We start from the raw sequence: 23,172 nt of genomic DNA on the forward strand, positions 1-23,172 counted from the left end.
CTTGTGAGGAAAAGCAGTAGAAAATGAATGAATGAATGAATGAATGAATGAATAGTATTATTAATAATAATTATTATTATTACATTTTTTTCGATTTTCAACTGGGTCCCGAGTTTGTAAAGTTTGGGAACCGCTTCAATAAACCATTTGGGAATTATTACTGTGTCCATAATTTCTGTGAAATATGAAAATGAAATATACCTAAACATCCACTGATTTATTTATGAAAATGATGGACCTTGTCAGGGGTGGCCAAACGTCTGCCTGAATGGTAAAAAACAAGCAGTACAGTTTGGTTAAAAAGTCGTAGAGGATGCCCAAATGGTATTACGGTACCCAATTGTCACAACACATCTTGCAATGACCTGAGATGTACTACTTGGTGGAAATGTGACAACATACACACACACACACACACACACACACCTGAGCTGTGACACCATGTTATGGAAACGTTAAAGTCCTATGTATAATATGAAATAATACCTTAGATAAAGTCAACGACTTGCGTCTCCCTTTTTGTTGTTCCACGTCTGCAGGAATGCCTCAAGTGTCCTCCAGCCTGAAATGGCGTCTTTAAAATGTCCTACTCAGCCTCGTGTCTCCAACTCCTTGGACGCAAACATATATACTGTACAAAAATGCTAATTATAAAATAATGTTTTTTTTTTTTTACAAAGTAGTGAATGAATAAAGGAATATTTAAAAAAAAACAAAGTCACGCATGCGGGCCAGGGATGGTGGTGGTAGGGCTAAAATGGCGGTCCGCGTGCCGGCAATGCTTCAATCGACTGAGGTGGCCACCTGCCACACGATAAGATGGCTCCGCTCGGCCTTGGTTGGCGGCGACTGCTGGCCGGACGTCGGTTCGGACACGGCGTCCAGCTCTCCGCTTTCGTCACCTGATGGGTCAGACGGCGAGTGAGACAAAAAGTCCACTTCTCGGGGACGTCGAGGGGCGGGATTCATGAGGTGGTGTGATGGTCTAGTTTTAACGGTCAGAGTGAGATGTCTGCACGCGTCATTATCGGCCTTGGATTGGTGCATTGGTTAGCATTTCTTGCTTAGACAACATAAAGATACCTCAGATTTTATTACTATACTATAATATTCATAAAAAGTCATGAGTTAAAATGTTAAATATCTAATATTATACAATTTTTCAATTATATATTATAGCCTACATACTCCCAGTCAAAAGTTTGGAGACACTTCAATCCTATGCTATCCTTGAAAATCTGTTACTGTACCTTTAAATGCCAGCACAGAGGCAACTCACATATTGAACTTTTTCCAAGCTGCTTTTCATCCCTCCGTAAGTTCAATTCCGCTCTATTATGGACATAAAAACACGCCTGCAGTCGTTATTGTACTCACCCATTCTGAAGTCAATGTAGCCCTCCCCTCCACTCATCACCAGGTACGTTTTGGGCTCCGAGGAGCCCGTGTCCGAGGATTCCGACGCGGGGTCATCAGAGCCTGAATCGGCCGTCCCTGGAGGCGGCATTGCCTGACCTGAGATATGAGCGATGATACGTTATGATCTTGATAAGGGTGTTTTCCAGTTAAAAGTTACAGTTAAACTGGAGTCTATTTTTAGCGCTCTCATCTCCTGACCGCTCACCTGGCACGGTGACAAAAAACTTGACAGCATCTCGATGACCGTGGAAACAGAGCTGGGCGTGGGCCATGGAGCAGTACGGCACAAAGCTCGCCGGCAGGACGCCGTCTGCTCCGTCGTCGCTGTAAACCCGCACGGCGCCGCCGGGCCTATTTGGTGCATTTCCTGACGTCTTGTTGGCTGTAGGATGACAGGAAGTTTGTAAAAAACAATAAACTATGGATGGCCATCATTCTTGATGGAGTTGGTCTTCTTTGGTGGTATCAACAAATTAGCAGGAATAATTCCATTACAACATTTTCCATAAAAAGTACAAAAATGTGTCTCGCACACAATAAAACTAAAATAAAGTAAAATTATTCCAACAACATGCATGCTAGGTTAATTGGCGACTCCAAATTGTCCATAGGTATGAATGTGAGTGTGAATGGTTGTTTGTCTACATGTGCCCTGTGATTGGCTGGCGACCAGTCAAGGGTGTACCCCCGCCTCTCGCCCGAAGACAGCTGGGATAGGCTCCAACACCCTCCGCGACCCTCGTGAGGAAAAAGCGGTAGAAAATGAACTAATGAATGTTTTGAGACCAAACTCCAGAGGATGGAGATTTTGATGGTTGAACAGACAGCGGCTGCAAGCTCCTGTATCCATGGCAACCCATCATCTTTTATTCAAGGAGCCTCAGGAGTGACAGGTGTAGCATTTAGAGCAGCCCTGCACAGGATGTCTGTTTCATTAGATTAATTTCATTAGAATATATCTTCTCTTCTCAAGGCACAAGACTACAGAAATTAAACCTGGATATACTTCAGAGTAGTCAGCGTAGAGCCAGTATAGATATAGTATACCAGTATAGATTTACTATTCACTGAAAATGGTAACGGTTTTATTTCATTTGAACATGCATCAGATTACAATTGAATGCATCGCATAATCAGTTCACAGTTCCACATGTCCAAAAGGAGTAGGAAGAAGCAAAGCTTATTAAATCCTACCCCTCCATCTGGTACTATTACAATCAGTAACTGTTACATTTGTTCACTTCCTGCTTTCCTAATATAGTTGAAGGTTTTTTTTTAGTTTAATTTAGTTTAGTTTAGTTTTTACTTTAGTTTTTGGTACTTTTACAATCAGTAACTGTTACATTTGTTCACTTCCTCCTTTCCTAATATAGCTCAAGGTTTTGTTAGTTTGTTTAGGTTTAGTTTAGTTTAGTTTAATTAAAATAAATGTAATAAATAAATGTAATAAATAAATGTAATAAATAAATGTAATACATAAATAAAATACATAAATAAAATACATAAATAAAATACATAAATGTAATACATAAATGTAATACATAAATAAAATACATAAATGTAATACATAAATAAAATACATAAATGTAATACATAAATAAAATTAATACATAATTTAATTTAATTTAATTTAATTTAATTTAATTTAATTTAATTTAATTTAATTTAATTTAATTTAATTTAATTTAATTTAATTTAATTTAATTTAATTTAATTTAATTTAATTTAATTTAATTTAATTTAATTTAATTTAATTTAATTTGACTTTTTAACGTAGTCCTAGCATATAAGTGTTTCAAAATGACTTAACAGCTATTGTCTAAATCAGGTTTTTCCAGCATTTTAGGTGTTTGGGGTTTTGGTTCCATGGAGAGGTACAATGTGTTACCTTCAGACAACGGAATAGAAATGATGACGCCATTTCCGGTCCCCACCCAGAGTCGACTGCAGGACACCACAAGAGCGGTGATTCTCACAAAAGAGAAGCCAAGCTTCCCCGTACCTGTAAAAAACATATTAAAGTTATTGTTTTTTTTTCTACGTTAGCAGTTAAGACGAGACATCAGCTCGTACCGAGCATCTTGCTGACGTAAGGCTCAATGTCCACATCCTGGAGGTGCTGGTAGGTGTGAGCGTGAAACAATCTAAGCGTTGAATCCAGTCTGATGGACACCCAGATACCGTCTCCAACCCAGGCCAGCTGGCGGACCTGGCTCTCCTTGCGTGGGTGTGCGTCGAACGACTTCTACTCGGACGTGACGTGTGAATTATTATATTGCTGACTAAAATATGTGAGGGTGTCGTCGCCGGTTAGCGTAGCTTCACCTCTATCCTCATGGCTTTGGGCTGGATGACGTAGATCTTGTTCCTGTAGCCGCACCACACCTTGTCGTGGACCACGCTCATGCAGCGGATGGAGTGGTGGGGCCGTCCCAAGTCGAGCAGGTGGTAATTTGTAAGGTCCCACTGCCCCTCTGAATAGGAAATGCAACATATGAACTGTTTTTTTATACTCCATAACCATCATCAGTTGATCAGAAATCACATGACTCACCAACACCTCTGTGGAAAATTGCCAAAGTCCCATCGGCCAGCGCGACCAGGACTCTGCCTTTCACGTGTCTGTATCGAATATATATTTGACAATCAGTGTGTGTTTGTGTATCCTCTTTGCTTGAGCAGCTTTGTACTCACACTATGCCGAGGATGGAGTCTTTAAGCTTGATGGCATGAAGACACTTCCTCCACCGCGCCACCGACGAATGCACATACAGACTTTAGGAGGACATGAAAGACGAGAAAGATCAGATTCATTCATTTTCTACCGCTTTAGCATGTTTTTGGAATGTGGGAGGAAACCGGAGTACCTGGAGAAAACCCACGCATGCACAGGGAGAACATGCAAACTCCGCACAGAGATACCCGAGGGTGGAATCGAACCCTGGTCTTCTAGATTCATTCACACTCACATTCAGTCGCCAATCAACCTAGCATGTTTTTGGCATGTTGGAGGAAACCGGAGTTCCCGGAGTAAACCCTCCCATGCACGGGGAGAATGTCGCCAATTAGTCTTGCATATTTTTGGAATGTGGGAGGAAACCGAAGTCCGCGGAGTAAACCCTCTCATGCATGGGGAGAGCGTGCAAACTCCACACAGAGATAGCCGAGCGTGGAATTGAACTCGGGTCTCCTAGCTGTGAGGCCTGTGCGCTAACCACTCGTCTACCGTGCAGCCCAGCACGAAACAAACAAAGCAAATGTGACAAGTAGAGACATGATGACCACGCCTATGAACCCTGGTCTCCTTGATTCATTCACAGTTTTTCAAAAATATATTAAGAAAAAATGATTTAATAATAATTTAAGAATAATTTATTAATAATAATAATTTAAGAATAATTTAATAATAATAATAATAATAATAATAATATATAATAATTTAGCGTATGCTAAATTAAGCTAATTGGTCTGTAACCCACCCCAAGCTAAAACCCTACGTTCACTTCCTGTGGATGTGATGTGCCACTCACCATCCATTCTGGGCTCCCAGCCACATGGTGGGGAGGGCACTGCTCATCCTCTTGACCTCCAGAACTGAAGGGTCCGAGTCGTCTGGCAGGGATGCCGCAGAGTCACTGCATAACAGAGCGCAGATGTAAAATATAATATTTGCAGGTTGATGATAAGAATTACCTTTGGTTGTTGGCAGGAGATGCCCCAGTGGGTCCTACCCCCAATGGGTCAGTGAAAACATGCTCTGTGTAGATTCCGGGCTGGGTTTGATCCACCTCCTGGTCCTCGTCTCCCTCGTCACTTACGCCGGCATTCGCCTCTGTTGCTTCCGTTGCTTCTTCCGCAGTGGGAACCTCAGCTGGGCTGGTCTGCCTTGACAGCTCAGCTAAAAACAAATTAAATGATTTAAATGATGAACATTTCAAATGACCATTTGAACATACCTGAACTGGAGATGGCGCTGTGCTCCGCCGGCTGGTCAAGGATTCCTACGCTGGCCGTCTGAGGTATGGCGGTGGTCCCCTCAGCCGCCAAGGTGCTGTCGCTGCCCGTTGACCCCACGCTGGCCACGCTACCGGCCAGGGACACCACATCACCCTGGATTGCGTCCGCGTCTTGAGGTACTTCTTCGCCTGCCGGGTAATCTGACTCCGACACACCTGAAAATAAAGCTTGGCGTTGACTGAAAGGAGGACTAGCTAAGTAGGCAACACAGCAATCATGGGAAAGCAGGAGAAGACAGAGAAGACACGCTAACTGCTAAGCTACCGTGAATGTAAAGCAAAAGAAGAGAAGAATTAGCATTTAGCACACAAGTAAAATGCAACGTTATCAGCAAAACTGGTCCTGTATCTACTTGGTATTATTGGATGGATAACAAAATTGTCAGTAAAGCCTCAAACATCTACCTGGCACGCTGGCGATGCAGACGATGTGGGTGTTGCAAGCGTAGAAGCTGTCAATCAGGTCTGACGGCTGAGCAGCATCCACCACTAACACCTTGGTGGAGGAGTGGGTGCTGGTGCACACCCACACCCGGCTAGACATTTCATCCTGAACAATCAGCTCCTCCTTGTCTTGATTCTGTGATTTAAACAAAAAAAAACTTGTTTAAGGAATTTATTCCACCTACGCAAACGAGGCTGGAACCAGTTAATCCCTAAATAATCCTGGTTCTGACCTTGTTTTCTTGCTCCAAATGGTCCAGGCTACTCTGAGATCCCTTCATCTGCTTTGGGAGCTCAAACGGGGGTGACGTCCTGCCCCCGGAAAGGTTGACCCCGGCAGCACACCACAGCTGGAAAATGTTGAAAGGATATCATATATATATATGTATATATATATATATATATCACTATATTGACAGTTACTATGGTACCCATTATGTAATTGTATGGTCATATCACCTCGTACTTCGGTACGTGACAAAAAAAAAATCTATAAAAATTAATAAAATTTAATTAATTAAATTTAATTTTTGATTTTTAATTTAAATTTAATTAGTTAATTAAAATTAAAGTATTAATTTTTAATAAAATAAAAATAAATAAAATTAAAATTATATTAGGAAAACAGGAAGTGAACAAATGTAACAGTTACTGATTGTAAAAGTACCAGATACTATGGTACCCATGATGTCATTGTATGGTCATATCACCTCGTACTTCGGTACGTGACAAAAAAAAAATCTATAAAAATTAATAAAATTTAATTAATTAAATTTATTTTTTGATTTTTAATTTAAATTTAATTAGTTAATTAAAATTAAAGTATTAATTTTTAATAAAATAAAAAAAATAAAATTAAAATTATATTAGGAAAGCAGGAAGTGAACAAATGTAACAGTTACTGATTGTAAAAGTACCAGATACTATGGTACCCATGATGTCATTGTATGATCATATCACCTCGTACTCCGGTACGTGACAAAAAAAAAAAATCAAAATTATATTAGGAAAGCAGGACAAAAAATATATATATTTTAAATAATAATAATTTGTTAAATTAAATTAAAACAAAAAAAACTTAAACTATATTAGGAAAGCAGGAAGTGAACAAATGTAACAGTCACTGATTATAAAAGTACCAGATGGAGGGGTAGGATTTAATAAGCTTTGCTTCTTCCTACTCCTTTTGGACATGTGGAACTGTGTGTGGAACTGTGTGTGGAACTGTGTGTGGAACTGTGTGTGTGGACGCCCCCCCCCACACACACACTATTATACGTTTATATACTATAACACATTACCTTCATGGAAGCATCTTTCTGTTCCAAAGGTCTCAAATATACGGGCACGGGTAGGTTCATTTTGTTCTCCGTTTGCCCGCCGTTTGTCCCCTGTGGCCATATAAAGACACTTCAATGCAATTCTGAATGTGACTCCGCCCCTTCCCATTGACTTCCCTTTCAGCCCACCTTGTACTTGCTGGGCAGACTCCATCCGTGCGCGGTGACTCTTCCATCGTCCTTCTGCATGTGAGCTTTGACCTGTCTGTACTGGGCTCGCTTCTGCTCCTTGCGAGATGGTGAACTGCACTGGTCTTTGCTACGTGATGATATTAATATGTCGTTATTTCTTAGATAGCAAGCGGCTGTTGTTTTATTGGCCTGTGGCACTTTCTAAAAATATAATTTAACAATTAAAGACAACTTTTCTAGTTAAATGCAACAAAATTATAATATTATGATAATATACTGGACTTAGATCCTTGACAGACATGCACAAAGAAACTGTACAGAAAGTACAAAGTTGACTGGAATGCTTTCCTTACTCTTCATTGAGGAAGTCAAAGGTTTTGGACTTCTCCGTTGGGAACTGAGAGAATGTGCTGCTTCGTTTCACCAGGCTGCCCGGTGTGTTGTATTTCACGTTGGACTGAGAGTCCATCTTCTTGATGGCAGGGGTGCTGGAGGAGGAGCTAAAGAGTCTGCTGAAGCTGCAGGCAGCCACCGAGAGTGAAGAGTGGAAAATGGGGGAGGAAAGCAAGGGACAAGGCGTCACCCACCAGCCAAGACAACCAAGGATCACCCGACATTGACATCTACTGTGCAACCACGCAAAAGCATGCTGGGAGTGTGGGGCAACATCAACAATACCAGTATCTACTGGGATCGTGTAATTATGCTCAATGTCCGCGCTTTGCAACACTAATTGGAATTAACGGCCGTGGTTCTTTGAAAACTCCACCAGATGACAGTAGATCCCTTGGTTATCCGACTGTGATAAGTGAAGTATAAGTCCTTTTTTTTATAGACCAAAAATTTTCATAATCAAAGCATAAAAAAACCTGTTAACAACCTTCTAAAATGTACTTTGAAACATTATTAGAGCCCTCAAGACCTGAAATAACACCCCTATAGTCACCTTTTACACTCCTATTACCCACGACTGTGATAAGTGAAGTATAAGTCCTTTTTTTATAGACCAAATATTTTCATAATCAGTGCATAAAAACCTGTTAACAATCTTCTAAATGTACTTTGTAACATTATTAAAGCCCTCAAACCTGAAATAACACCCCTATAGTTACCTTTTATACTCCTATTACCCAATAGAGTAGAAGTAATAAGATAAAATAAGACATATAAGACATAATATAGACTCACACCAGAATACCTTGTGGTTGTTTTTTTTTTACTTCCTGTTCTGTACCGTACTTCCTGTAGGCTATAGACCAGTGTAGAATACTACATCAATGCCTTGTATTTGTGTTTTACTTGATGTTGTAATATTTATGCTTGTAAATGCTTTATTTAAACAAAAAATATGAACAATTTTCTTGACTAACAACAAGCTGTTGAATCAATGTACCGCCATATTTGGGTTTTAGGTCATAAACTGCATATAGTAAGATAATATTTTGTACAGTATAACTCAAAGTATGGCAGGAGAAAAAGCAAATATGTGGTAGAAAATATATTTGTACATACTTAATGTTTTTAAAGTTGTCTCCTTAAAACAGACACAGAAGGAAAACACCAATATGGAAAAACAGCAGGCGGGAAAAGAGGAGAACCCCAAGGAAAAGAAAACAATGTTTGAGTTGAGTTTGTGATGACAAAACTGATGCACTTGCAAAAAACGAGACAACACAATGGATGAGGGCGCGTCAAAGTTGGGTGCCTTTGTAAGAGGAGCGGTCGTATGTGACAAGGAAGGCGAGGAATACCGCAGGGTTTGGATCGGGGATGACTTACTGAACCACTTTTTTTTTTTTTACCTAATGCTGCCAGTTCAACAGCACATCCCAAAGAAGATGAGAGAAAAATGTATTCCGGTAATTGTACAGGGGGAAAAAAAGCCTAACAAAAATAAAGGCTGCTTTTTAAAATATAATAATAAATCAAACGGACTCACAACTGCCAGATGCTGGATTTCTTTTTCTCTGTTAGAGCTGGATTCTCTCTTGAGGCCCTGAATAAAACAACAGACAGTAGTACAGTATTACAGCATCAAATATAAAGCACATATTTAAACATGGCTGTATGATGGCGAGTGGTTAGCATGTCGGCCTCAAAGATAGGACACCCAGGTTCGATTCCACCCTTTGCCATCTCTGTGTGGAGTCTGCATGTTCTCCCCGTGCATGCATGGGTTTTTTCCGACTTCCTCCCACATTCCAAAATCATGCTAGGTTAATTGACGACTCCAAATTGTCCATAGGTATGAATGTGAGTGTGAATGGTTGTTTGTCTATATGTGCCCTGTGATTGGCTGGCCACCAGTCCAGGGTGTACCCCGCCTCTCGCCCAAAGACAGCTGGGATAGGCTCCAGCACCCCTGTGACCCTTGTGAGGATAAGCGGTAGAAAATGAATGAATGAATCTTTAAAGGTGGCTGCACGGTGGTCGAGTGGTTAGCATGTTGGACTCACAGATAGGACACCCAAGTTCGATTCCACCCTTTGCCATTTCTGTGTGGGGTCTGCATGTTCTAACCATGCATGCATGGGTTTTTTCCGGTTTCCTCCCACATTCCAAAATCATGCTAGGTTAATTAGCGACTCCAAATTGTCTAAATGAACTAAATTGGCTAACTAAATGAATGTGCACTTGGGTGGGGGGGGGCGACAAAACAGGAATAATTCTATTACAACATTTTCCATACAAAGTACAAAAAATGTGTCTCGCACACAATAAAACTAAAATAAAGTAAAATTATTCCAACAACATGCATGCTAGGTTAATTAGCGACTCCAAATTGTCCATAGGTATGAATGTGAGTGTGAATGGTTGTTTGTCTATATGTGCCCTGTGATTGGCTGGCCACCAGTCCAGGGTGTACCCCAGCCTCTCGCCTGAAAACAGCTGGGATAGGCTCCAGCATCCTCATGAGAATAAGCGGTAGAAAATTAATAAATCTTTAAAAGGTGTTGCCTTTAAGTTATATGCAATTGTTTTTTTTGGCGACACCTAGTGGCCGCAATTATTCACAATCTGGCTTTGGCGCAAATGTGTTATCATAAATACAGCTAAAAGGTCGTCCACAAAAATAAGGGACTTTGTTTTGACCTTCCAAGCTCCTCATTTACCTACCGGATCATCTCTGTCCACCGCACGGCTTCCTGTAGTTCCATCAGTCTCTCTTTGTACTGGTTCCTTTCCATCAACACTCGAGCCATTTCCACTCGTGTGAAGCGTTTCCTTTGGGCCGTGGGTACGTCGCTCTGTGAGGGGAGATAGAAATAGTATTTAGAGACAATTTACTGTGCTGCAGTTCATCCACGCAAACTCACATCTTCTTCTTCTTTTGTTTTATGTAGCACCTCATCCATCTCGACCCGTACTCTGGAGGAAAACATCATGAAGAATTTGGACGTACAAGGAGTAACAGTCTGACTAGATCTGCTTCAGGTGTCAAAAAGGTTTAAAATCATACGCATACTTTTTCAGTTCCTCCTCCAAATCGCGGTTTTTGTCCTCCAGCTTGGTCTTGGCCTGCAGCACGGCCTCCAGCTCTCCCTGCAGCATCTCCTTCTCACAGGTCAGCTCATCCACTTTCAGTATCAAGTCTTTATTCACCACGTTCAGGGCATTCCTACAGACGAGCCATTCAGCACAGTACTGTTATAAACCCATGCAAACGCTGATGCCTCCCAGACATTTTATGTACCATATTTTGTAGACTCCATTGTGCTCATCCACTGTACAAAATTAATATTTTTATGTTTTGTTATAGTATATATATATATACTTTTTATAATAATTTAAAAATATTTTTACATCATCTACTTTAAAATATATATATTTTGATTTATTATTATTATGGTAATATTATATATGAATTATATATAATAAAAATACATAATTAATTATGACTTATATTTTCTAAAAATATTTTTACGTCAAAGCAAGTTTGAGAAAAAATTGTCTTATTTTTCTCAAGCTGCTGTACCTCTGATACTGCCCAGCAAAAACAATATTTTTTAAATATATTTTTTTTCATAATAATAATCACATTTTGTATACTTTTACATAATAGAACTTTTAAAAGAAAATGTTTTTTTCCCACAAGGTTTTTTCCACCGCTCAGCAAAAACAATATTTTATGTATATTTTAATATTTTTTTAATAATATTTTTTTCATAATAATCATCACATTTTTTATACTTTTACATAATAGGACTTTTAAAAGAAAATGTTTTTTTTCCACAAGCTTTTTTCCACCGCCCAGCAAAAACAATATTTTTTATATATTTTATTATTTTTTAAATAATATTTTTTTCATAATAATAATAAAAAAATTATACTTTTACATAATAGGACTTTTGAAAGAAAATATGTTTTTTCCACAAGCTGCTGTGCCTTTTCTAAAATCCTCCAATGCCTAACACACACACACACACACACACTTTTAGCGTCCTTTTTTCAAGAAAAAAGTGGAAATTGAACGGTAGCTGCTTCTTCCTGGACACTAGCAATATATTAAGCGTGTATTATGATTTAATATTTACTACCAAAAGCGTGGGTAGGGAAAGTTTGACATCCACTACACATTATTGAAACCTAAATCATCGCTTTCAATCTGCAGAAAATGCATTATTTTTTTGTTCCTATGAATCCTTGTCCTGATGTATTTATGAAGAACTTACTTTGTCTCAAGCAGTTGCGAGTTCTCCTGAATGAGATTTTCCACTTCCCGGCCCATACCTGAGAAGAAAATGAAAACAGAACATGAAAGAATGAATTTTATAACTTTTATACAATTTGACAGTAATACTACTAGTACTTTAGTACTATATGAGATATGAAGAAAAACTAGCTTAATAATAAATGATAGTATTAGGTTACTGGAAAATGTCACTAGACTACAAATGGCAAACAGGCAGGCAAACGGATGGATAGAGCGGGTGGGGTCTTACCAATCAAACTAAGGTCTGAGAAAACCATGCAACCCCAGCCAGGCGGGAGGAATAAGGAGGAGAGAGAGAGAGAGAAAAAAAAGAAATGCAGATTGTTTAAGACAGCGGAATGATTGAAATGAAGAGCCAAGTGTTGACGTTGAGCTATTAGCAATAAATGCTGCAGGGTCTTGAAATTGGAAATACTATATAAGTCAGGCAGGTTGGTAACCAAACAACATCCTCCATGCATGGGACTCAACGTCAGATCGGCTTCAATAAAAAAATTAGCTTGTACGGAATAATGCGCAGGACTACCGCTATGGTGCATATGCAGAAAGTGACATTAAAATTAAAGGAGACATAAGAAAAGAATGGTTTCTTATGGGAAAGGTATGGAGGTTATACACACCGGAGTACTCCACTGGGATTATGGACAAAAAGCAGGGAGATGAGACATGGTGGAGGGAGAAGAGAGGTGACGTTACAAAACGGGCAGATGGTTAACGACGCAGTGGTGGGAAACCCGTAGCAAACAGCAGGTGGCGATGTGCATTTAAAACTCACTGGAGTCTGTGATAACATGGAAATACTTGGCCAGCTCTCCTGAACGCTTCATTAAGATCCGCCTTGCTTCGTATTTCAGTCAAACAAAGTCAAATACAACTTGCAGTTCATACCATCAGACATATCGGCTAAAACAGAGGTGTCCAAAGTGGTTTTAAATAGAATTTAACAAAAACTAAAAAAAAAAAAAAGTCTGGTAAGAATGGAAAGAAGTATTTTTTTTTATTTTTTCTAACGTGAAAAAGTAATAATTTCACAATAACAAAAAATTTAAATAAATAAAACAAAAATGAAAATAATAATAATATGATTTTAAGTGGTAATATTACAAAACACTAATGTTGTAATTAGGTTGGGGAAAAAATTATAATATTCCGAGAACATGGTTGAAATATCTTGGGCATAAAGTCAAACCTACAAGAAGAAAATCTACAGGAATTAAGTTAAAATAGTTTGGGGAAAAAAATAGCAAAATTTGCTCTTATTTTACAAACAAACTCAGAATATAAGAGAAAAAAGTGTTAATTTTACAAGAATATAATCATATTATAAAGAAAATTTATTTCATTTTTAGTAGCATAGAATATATGAAAAAAAAACATTTTAAGTCAGAAAATCTACAGGAATTAAGTTAAAATAGTTTGGGGAAAAAATAGCAGAAATTGAAAAAAAACTGCTGTAATTTTACAAACAAACTCAGAATATAAGAGAGACAAAGTGTTAATTTTACAAGAATAAAAACATATTATAAGGAAAATTTATGTCATTTTTAGTAGCATAGAATATATGAAAAAATGTTTTGTCATAATATTATTATTATTTATTATAATATTATTATTAAAAAATGTCATAATATTATGAAAAACAATTAAAAATAAAGTTGTGTTTTTTGGAAAATTAGGTTGGGCAATATAATATAATTTATTAAGGAATAAAGTAAAACTATTATGAGAATAAAGTCATAATATTAAGAAAATAAAAAATCAGTGTACTCAAATGCAGCAACAAGCATCGAGCTGGAACTCACCCAGCAGGTCGGCACCTTCGTCCACGTCCCCGATGAGACCTGTCCCTGCAGAAGACAGCTCCGCAAACAGAGAGTCTGTGTTGCGGTCAAACGCCATGTTCTCAATGCCTTTGGTGGGGGTGCTGGGACAAATTTTTTCGCTGTTTGGTGACACCTTACTTAAATATATGTCATTATGGCTTTGGTTTTGATACTACCTGCATCCCTTGTAGCCAGTCAGATCCATGTCCAGCTCAGGGGTGGACTCGATGATGTCCTGCACGTCTGAGCTGTCCTCGTTATCAGGTAGACCTAAAGATAGCATGATATATAAGATGACGAATGTATATTCGGAGATAAAACAAACAGGAAACAACTGCATACGTGTGTCTTACCAACGGATATGGACCTGGTCCCTGGAGCAGCTTGCACCTCCGTGCTCTTACTGGTGCCGTCCTCCCGCTCCACATCCGAAGCTGTCGTGGACATCGGAGTGGCCGACTGAGAGCCGGTGAAGTCAGACATCTCATCCTGGAATACAAATGTAGGTCAAATTCCAAATAGTGAATGGTCAAAAAGGCAGACTTGGCACTTCAATATGGACGGAAACACACCAAACAATGGAAAAGACAAGTTAAAGGAGTGTAAAGGTGACTATAGGGGTGTTATTTCATGACTACAGGGCTCTAATAATGTTAAAACCCATATTTAGATGGTCGTTAAGATGTTTTCCATGCAGCAGAGCAGTGTTAGACTTTCATAATATTATGACTTAAACAACATTTTTTCATATATTCTATGCTACTAAGTTACATAAATTTTCCTCATAATATGATTTTATTCTTGTAAAATTAACACTTTTTTTCTCTTATATTCAGATTTTTTGTTTGTAAAATTACAGCTGTTTTTTTTCCATTTCTGCAATTTTTTCCCCAACTATTTTAACTTATTTCCTGTAGATTTTCTTCTCGTCGGTTTGACTTTATCCCCATGATATTTTGACCATGTTCTCGGAACATTATAACTTTTTTCCCAACCTAATTTTCAAAAAAACGCAACTTTATTTTGTATTGTTTTTCATAATATTATGACTTAAAAAAACATTTTTTCATATATTCTAAGCCACTAAAAATTATATAAATTTTTCACATATTTTATTCTTGTAAAATTAACATTTTAAACCTTAGTAAAACCTTAATAAAACCATATTTTTGTGAAATTACGACTTAGAAAAAAATAAAAAATATACTTATTTCCATTCTTCACATAGGGATGCCCCATGGGGTTTATCCCCAGCTTGTATGGCGGAGCACAAGTTGCTAAGTTACAGGGTTTTTAACCAGATCACGAGTGCGAAACCGCGTCCAGCTGGAGTGCTTGGATTACAGCATGTGGTTGTGGACTTAAGATTAACAACATGAATCACTTTCTCTGAAACTGGAGACCATTAAATTGAGGGAGAAACGTAAAGAAACACAACGTGTGTGGGTATACACTCAACACTAAACATCACAGACGACAAGAAGCTTTGCGCCGTCACCGCACAACACAAACGATGAAAGGCGCACCTGCAGCGCACATGACAAACAAAACACAGCCAATACATCTAATGCTAGTGATGGAGTCTGCAAAAAAGGAAGCGACACACATTCTAACATGCAAACAAAACAAAAAACAGCACCCGAATGCAACCACACTGTTTTTGACTGATTGATATTTTTGCATATATTCAAACTCCAATTTCCCTCACACACATCATGGTTGCATGGGGTGCAATCAAAAGCATGTCAATGACATCTAAAACCACACACACACACACACACATCAAAGTGTTGCCTAAAAAGAAGTGCGGGCGAGTCTACGCTATCCACCAACCCATATTCATTCATCCAACTACCTTGCAGTCGTCAGCCAGTGAACTCCCCCAAGTAGAGTCCTGCACACTCTTACCCTCCCTTTCCTTTGGGGGGTAGGCAAAGTCCTGCTGCTTGGGGGGGTGGGGAGAGTAAGATTGAAGCTCATTCAGCAGCTTTCAGCAGAAATGCAAACACCCTGAAAGCAAGTGGCACCTTCCCACAGAGCGAAGGTGAGCTAGCTTTGAACGCTAGCAAGACCATCAATGTAACATGTAGCATGTCTAGCTTGGAGATTATAGCTGCTGCGTCATCCCCCGACTAACTAAATACACATATATGTTTTTTAGACTAATTTGTGAATCTAAAAAAATGAAGTTTTGGCATTAAAATGTGTATGTTTGATACCTTTATAGACACTGGGATGCATCAGGGCGTCATATCAGGTACTCTTATATTTTGGTTTAATCCATGCACTTAAAAAAGTGAGTTATTTCAGCATATGTAGCTTTAGTTTACGTCCTTGTTGGTGTAAACATGGCCCCCTCCCTCTGGTTTTGGCTTCTTCATTTGTGACTTTAATGTTGTTAGAGGCGGCGCCATGACAGTCCATCACTATCTTGATATATCTTAAATATGCTTTTCCCCTCTCAGCACCTTGTTTTTCTTGAGAAAAAAATTACTGGGGCTGCACCAGAGTTCGATTCCACCCTCGGGCATCTCTGTGTGGAGTTTGCATGTTCTTGCACACAATAAAAATAAAATAAAGTAAAATTATTCCAACAACATGCATACTAAGTTAATTGGCGACTCCAAATTGTCCATAGGTATGAATGTGAGTGTGAATGGTTGTTTGTCTAAATGTGCCCTGTGATTGGCTGGCCACCAGTCCAGAGTGTACCCCGTCCGAAGACAGCTGGGATAGGCTCCAGCACCCCCGCGACCCTCGTGAGGATGGGGGGGGGGGGGACAAAACAGGAATAATTCTATTTTAACATTTTCCATACAAAGTACAAAAATGTGTCTTGCACACAATAAAACTAAAATAAAGTCAAATTATTCCAACAACATGCATGCTAGGTTAATTGGCGACTCCAAATTGTCCATAGGTATGAATGTGAGTGTGAATGGTTGTTTGTCTATATGTGCCCTGTGATTGGCTGGCCACCAGTCCAGGGTGTACCCCGCCTCTAGCCCGAAGACAGCTAGGATAGTCTCCAGCACCCCCACAACCCTGGTGAGGATAAGCGGTAGAAAATGAATGAATGAAAAAAATACTATAAAATTAAATATGGCCTGCATTATAACAAAATGTGGCCTTTGTTATGTTGATGCTGTGAAATAAAGGGGATACTGTACATAAAGAAATGTAAGTGTCTTCGCCCTGTCTGCATATCAAAGCTGGAGTTGAAAAGGCCAAGGCGCAACAATGAGCGTCCAGCAGCGCTGATTACATAAGGGCCAATTACTTCTCAGCTAGCACGCTCCTGTGAGCCAAACAGAGGCAGAACTCCCATCATGCACTGCAACAGAGCGAACGTCCCAGTTCTTATGAAAAAAAAAAAAAAAAACAAAAGCAGCAGGGGGATAAAAAATATATTTTTAGGACAGCTTCCAAACCTGAAAGTGACATTTGCACAACACGGTGATTCATTTCATGAACTTGTGAGGCTGCTTTGCATATTAATGAGCGTTTTAATGGAGGATGTGTTCAAATAATGAGGGCTCTGTCGGAGACATGTGATATCAAAGGGTCTCTGTTTTTAGGTGAACCGACGCCAAAACTCCTCAAGATGGAGGATTTTGTATATTATTGCATCTTGGGTAAATGAGAAAATGACTCCAAACGTTTGACTGGTAAAGTACACAATATCCGTGAGCGTCACCCACCTGGAGGCTTGAGTTGGAGCGAGGTTGTGTTGTGTCGTTGAACCTCCAGCCTTCTGTGCTTGGCGTCTCCGCACGGGTCTGGGTGTCTGGAACCAGTAGAGACGCCCCGGCGGATGTTGGAAAGATGCCCAATGAAAGAGGGCGGTCTCGCCTGCAAACGCGGAAAGGAGACGAAAAGAAATTCAGTAATCCCTCGCCATGAGACACACAAGCACCAGACTTGATCCACGGAACAACAGACGTTTATTGCAGGTTTGAATGATCTCACAAAAGGCGCAATAATCCCTAACGCAGCGATAACTTCATTTCCTAGCAATTTCCTTGTCTCATATTTTCTTATTATGTTGACTATATTAGATAATAGGAGTGTAAAGGTGACTATAGGGGTGTTATTTCATGTCCAGAGGGCTCTAATAATGTTAACAAACTGTATTTAGAAGGTCACTAACAGGTTCTCTATGCTCCGAAAGATACCCAATGAAAGAGGACGAGCTCGCCTGCAAACGCAGAAAGGAGACAAAAGAAATTCAGTAATCCCTCGACATGAGACACACAAGCACCAGATTTGATCGACGGAACAACAGGTGTTTATTGCAGGTTTGAATGATCTCAAAAAAGGCGCAATAATCCCTAACACAGCCATAACTTCATTTCCTAGCGAAACAGGTCTCATTTTTTCTTGTTATGTCGACTATATTAGGTAATAGGAGTGTAAAGGTGACTATAGGGGTGTTATTTGATGTCTAGAGGGCTCTAATAACGTTAAAATGTATTTAAAAGGTCACTAACAGGTTCTCTATGCTCCGACTTCAAAAATATTAACAAATAAAAACAAGGGATTACCGTACCGTTTTTCAAAATAAAAGGCCAATAAGCAAACATAAAAGCGAATACTTACCGTACTCGGGCGACGTTGCTCGGCTCAGACGTCTCACTCGCCTGCTGCATTTTGATGCGCTCCACGTGCTCCATATAATTATGGATCATCTGGAAAAGTTTGGAGGAAACGAGCCATTTAAGATCAGTGTCTTCCTGTCTGCTTTCCTCAGTCACTCACCTCTGTGTGGCGCTGATGGAGGGAGTTGTATTCCTTCTTCAGGTCCATCTCGCGCTCTTCTAACCTGCCGACTGAACAAAGAACATTGTCAGGATATGTGTCTGATTCCCAACCAGGCATGTGGCAGGTCTTTGCCTGGGAAATGAATCCGTGAATGCGCCTCACGCTTGTGCTATTCGCTTGCCAATTTTTGTGGACCTCACTGCTAGGAGACCTGAGTTCAATTCCACCCTCGGCCATCTCTGTGTGGAGTTTGCATGTTCTCCCCGTGCATGCGTGGGTCTTCTCCGGGTACTCCGGTTTCCTCCCACATTCCAAAAACATGCTAGGTTAATTAGCGACTCAAAATTGTCCATAGGTATGAATGTGAGTGTGAATGGTTGTTTGTCTATATGTGCCCTGTGATTGGCTGGCCACCAGTCCCGCCTCTCGCCTGAAGACAACTGGGATAGGCTCCAGCATACCCATGACCCTTGTGAAGATAAGCCGTAGAAAATGAATGAGGGGGGGGCGAACAACAATGAATCTCGCACACAATAAAACTAAAATAAAGTAAAATTACTCCAACAACATGCATGCTAGGTTAATTGGCGACTCCAAATTGTCCATAGGTATGAATGTGAATGGTTGTTTGTCTATATGTGCCCTGTGATTGGCTGGTCCAGGGTGTACCCCGCCTCTCGCCCGAAGACAGCTGGGATAGGCTCCAGAACCCCCGTGACCCTTGTGAGGATAAGCAGTAGAAATTGAATGAATGTTTTCTTGTGAAAAAAGGCAAATAAAAAACAGGTACAGGCCGGAAATGGCCCCCGGGCCCCATTTTGGACACCCCTGGTCTACTACTTTAGTAACTCCTTCTGACCGTTGCGGTAAACTGTATGAGTAGCATACGTTCCACACTTTAAAATATTCTTTCAGCCAGCGACAAGCGAGGCGGTGATGAGGTGGCGCATTACAAGGATGGGAATAACATAAATCCTGTAATCCAATTACACTCCCTCCCTAAAATGTACAACAAAGATGGTGTCTGAGCGAATGTAGAGTCAGCATACGTGTATAAAATCCAAGCATACAAGGCCATGAGAGAAATAATATTTATGTCTATCGCCATCTACAGTATATAAATAATAATATGACATAAAGTGTGAGGGTGCTTACTCTGGTCAGCGTAGTTCTTGATCTTGAGTTCCAGCTGCCTGGAGTGGGACTCCATTCTGTCCACATGGTTCTGCAGGTCCTTCTTGTCTTGTTCATGAGTGTCCTCAAACTCAATGAACTTCTACTCTCACACACACACACACACACACACACACAGGAAAACATGGCTAAATTAAGTAAAATACAAATATAAGGCAGTCATTCAAAGACATTGCGATGATATGTAGTATTCTACACTACATTCATGAATAAAATCACCACAGGAAGTACTGAAAAAAAAGAAGGAAATATCCCAATGCTAACGTTGGAGTCTTATTTTAATTTATTTCCTCTTATTATGTCTGCTATATTGGGTAATAGCAATGTAAAGGTGACTATAGGGGTGTTATTTCATGTCTAGAGGGCTCTAATAATGTTAAATTCAGGAGATGTATTTTCCTCTCCAAAAATATGTGATTTTTCCCTGTCCCTCTCATTCACCATAAATTGGAACTCATTTATAAATACATTTATTGCTTGGCGGGCAAAATACACACAGAATATATGAATTCATTAATCACATTTTTCGAGTATAAGGAGCATTTTTAAGGAAAACATGGCTAAATTAAGTAAAATACAAATATGAGGCAGTCAGAAGTTGAATTCAAAGACGTTGTGATGATATGTAGTATTCTACACTACATTCATGAAACAATAATCACCACAGGAAGTACTAAAAAAGAAGGAAATATCCCATTGCTAACGTTTGAGTCTTATTTTATTTTATTTCCTCTTATTATGTCCACTATATTGGGTAATAACAATGTAAAGGTGACTTTAGGGGTGTTATTTCATGTATACAGAGCTCTAGAGGGTTTTAAAAAATAATTTAGAACGTCGTTAACAGTTTTTTTTTAATGCTCTGTCCACACAAATATTCAAATAATGTCTGGAACCGATTAACCGCAATAAATGACAGATTACTGGGGGCAGGGTGTGTACACAATTCCGTTTCCGTAGTCAGGCCAAGATGTCAGCAAAAACAAGTCAGTCAGCAACCTGTGTCCAAAGTGCAATGATCAACTCGCAGGTGCATCGAAAAAAGAGGAAGTGAAGAAGAACGCACACACAGTATGGCATCACACTACAAGTTTAAAAGAGAAATGCATACTTCCTGTCAAACAATCACATGACCTGGAAGTAATATCCTTGTGTCTTACTAGTATTTTCACACTGGTATTGCTGTCACATTTATTCAGTGTCACTGCTCCTCCGGACCAAAAGCCCCCCCGAGTCAGGGAATAAGCGGTGACAGACGGTTCGAGTCTCCTTCATCACATTGCTTGTCGTGTCAAAGTAGCAAACATCTTCACACATTGGAGGGAAATGCTCACATAGGCTTCACGACATGAAACCGAGACTACAAAGCCAATGTAAACAACAAGCAGCCTGGAGAGTAAAGCGGCCATTTTCAGAGGTAGTGGAGCAGCTCGAGAAAAATAAAGAAATATGTCATTTCTTGGGATGACCAATCAGCACGACATTCCGCCAAGGATTCCTTATTTATGCATACAATATTTTACTACAGAAATAACACCCCTTGTAGTCACCTTTACACTCCCATAATTCAATCTTGGTATTGTCCAAGGTTTCTTCCTGTTAGAGGAAGAATACAAAGTCACTTCCTGTTTGTATTCTGGGATGCATGAGCCTCTTTTGCACGCACAGCGTGGCCGTCCAACCTGATCCATTATTGCTACAAACTGCTAGGGTTCGGTACGGTGCTGTATTCCACATTGGCCACGAGGTGTCAGTGTTCGATGAGACAGACACTAAACTCGTCACTAAGGGGGGGCACATTCACTTTTTCGTCTTATCTATACCTCATACGTCTTATTTTCTCTCACTATATTGGGTAATACAAATATAAAAGTGATTGTAGGGTTGTTATTTCATGGCTAGAGGGCTCTAACCATGTGCAAAACTGTATTTAGAATATTGGAAACAGATTTTATATGTCTGAAATGCAAAAATATTCGATTTAATAATGAATCCTTCTTCAAAATTCACTTACCAATTAACAGTGATAAACGAGGGCTTACTGTACTTCCAAAATGGATTTAAAAAAAAAGTTATTTAAAAAAATAAAAAAATAAATAAAATAGATCTATCACAAGACACCCAACTCACGAGAAGGAGCCTAGACAAGATTTTAACATTAAATTTAAGAACCATACAGTCAAAAATCAGGTGCATTTTTAAATGTTTATTATTATTATTATTATTGTCAACATTTTTGGCGTGGTGTGTTTGAGTTGGGAAACTTGGTTCTCATGTTTTGAATGAAGATAACTAAAATGATTAATTATCGCGAGATCTCGTGACACAAGATCTTGACATCCCTTTCTTTTGGTGGTTTGGGAGACCCTGCCCAAAATGCTGAGTCACACTTGTCAGTTGTGACGTGGTGCATTCACGGTCTAATGATGCGTTAACAGGTGCACTGGCAGGACAGGTAGCTAGCCGTAATGGTTGCTAGATAAGAAGTGGTTAGCATTGTCATGCTAGCATGATACGGGTTTTGTTTACATCTGCCCGGTCAAGTGCAAGTTAATACAAGCGGCTAACAAATGCTAGCATGGTAAAAGGGACATTATAGAAACAATAAAAAGGATAATATAGTAGCGGCTACGTTAGTCTGACCTCCTCTGCGTGCTTCCGTAGTGCTTTCTCCCGCTCGTACTGGGTGATGAGCTGCTCGTTGTCCTCCTTAAGGAGCTCCAGCTCCACTTCGTGCTCCTGGTTCTCCGCGAACACCGAGTCCAGGTTTTCCAAGACGGCCACCACCAGCGGCATGAGCTCCTTCACCACGTCCTCGTCGTACTTGCCGATAAGCCGTTCGAACTCGCGGTAAATGGAGTTAGCCAGGCCCGACACCCGCTCAGACATCATCGCTGATGTCCCCGGGTCGTCCTGGTACACTACTCCGTCTTCCAGCTCCATTGTTTGTCCTTTCCGTGTAAAAACGATGTTCCTAGTCCCGTTTCCCCGCCACTATGGACACTGTTATCCGCTTTTCGGAATGAGTGGACACACCGAGACCATTACGCGACCGGACCGGACCGGACCGCTAAGATGCAGGAGGAGACGACGTGGAGCGCTTCCTCTTTTTTTTCCCTGTTGTTCCATGATGCCTTCAGGGACTCATAAAAGATTCGTGTTTCCGCAGACTAAATGAGCACAGACGTCTTATCATCGCTTGGAATAAATCATATCACCTCCACACAAATTTATATTTTCGAATATCTAATTTTAATTAACATAATTTTAAGTCTTTTAAACGTAGTATTTTGAACTCAGCGTTATCACACAAGGCAAATATATTGGGA

At 39.7% G+C, this 23,172-nt stretch overlaps 1 protein-coding gene across 4 annotated transcripts; it reads right to left on the minus strand.

Moving 5' to 3' along the window:
* Positions 1–22,985, minus strand: spag9a (sperm associated antigen 9a). Of its 4 annotated transcripts, none has more exons than XM_058049477.1 (31): positions 22,487–22,985; positions 19,805–19,925; positions 18,647–18,717; positions 18,488–18,576; positions 17,590–17,740; positions 15,744–15,830; positions 14,242–14,377; positions 14,065–14,158; positions 13,868–13,989; positions 12,295–12,309; positions 12,025–12,082; positions 10,818–10,970; positions 10,669–10,720; positions 10,469–10,599; positions 9,291–9,347; positions 7,705–7,869; positions 7,349–7,478; positions 7,181–7,270; positions 6,113–6,229; positions 5,841–6,015; positions 5,376–5,591; positions 5,113–5,317; positions 4,950–5,054; positions 4,114–4,194; positions 3,974–4,041; positions 3,745–3,893; positions 3,493–3,664; positions 3,308–3,421; positions 1,625–1,801; positions 1,378–1,515; positions 1–902 (listed from the first exon to the last, which is right to left on the minus strand). In XM_058049477.1, exons 1-31 carry the CDS (start codon positions 22,784–22,786, stop codon positions 784–786), a joined length of 3,858 nt encoding a protein of 1,285 aa, XP_057905460.1. In that variant the 5' UTR covers positions 22,787–22,985; the 3' UTR covers positions 1–783. The 4 variants fall into 4 exon arrangements, with proteins under 4 accessions (XP_057905460.1, XP_057905461.1, XP_057905462.1 ...); XM_058049478.1 differs by lacking the exon at positions 12,295–12,309 and adding an exon at positions 12,686–12,697; XM_058049479.1 differs by lacking the exon at positions 12,295–12,309.
* Between the last annotated feature and the right edge of the window lie 187 nt (positions 22,986–23,172).

This window comes from Doryrhamphus excisus, chromosome 15, assembly GCF_030265055.1.
Source record: "Doryrhamphus excisus isolate RoL2022-K1 chromosome 15, RoL_Dexc_1.0, whole genome shotgun sequence".
Lineage (NCBI taxonomy): Eukaryota > Metazoa > Chordata > Actinopteri > Syngnathiformes > Syngnathidae > Doryrhamphus > Doryrhamphus excisus.

Excerpts from the sequence above, each read along its gene's own strand:
- spag9a (XM_058049477.1), bottom strand. The coding sequence starts at position 22,786 with ATGGAGCTGGAAGACGGAGTAGTGTACCAGGACGACCCGGGGACATCA. Across the intron at positions 18,718-19,804 it reads CAAGAACTACGCTGACCAGA|TCGGCAGGTTAGAAGAGCGC; the intron begins GTAAGCACCCTC and ends TTCTTTGTTCAG. Across the intron at positions 1,802-3,307 it reads TTCTATTCCGTTGTCTGAAG|CCAACAAGACGTCAGGAAAT; the intron begins GTAACACATTGT and ends GTCATCCTACAG.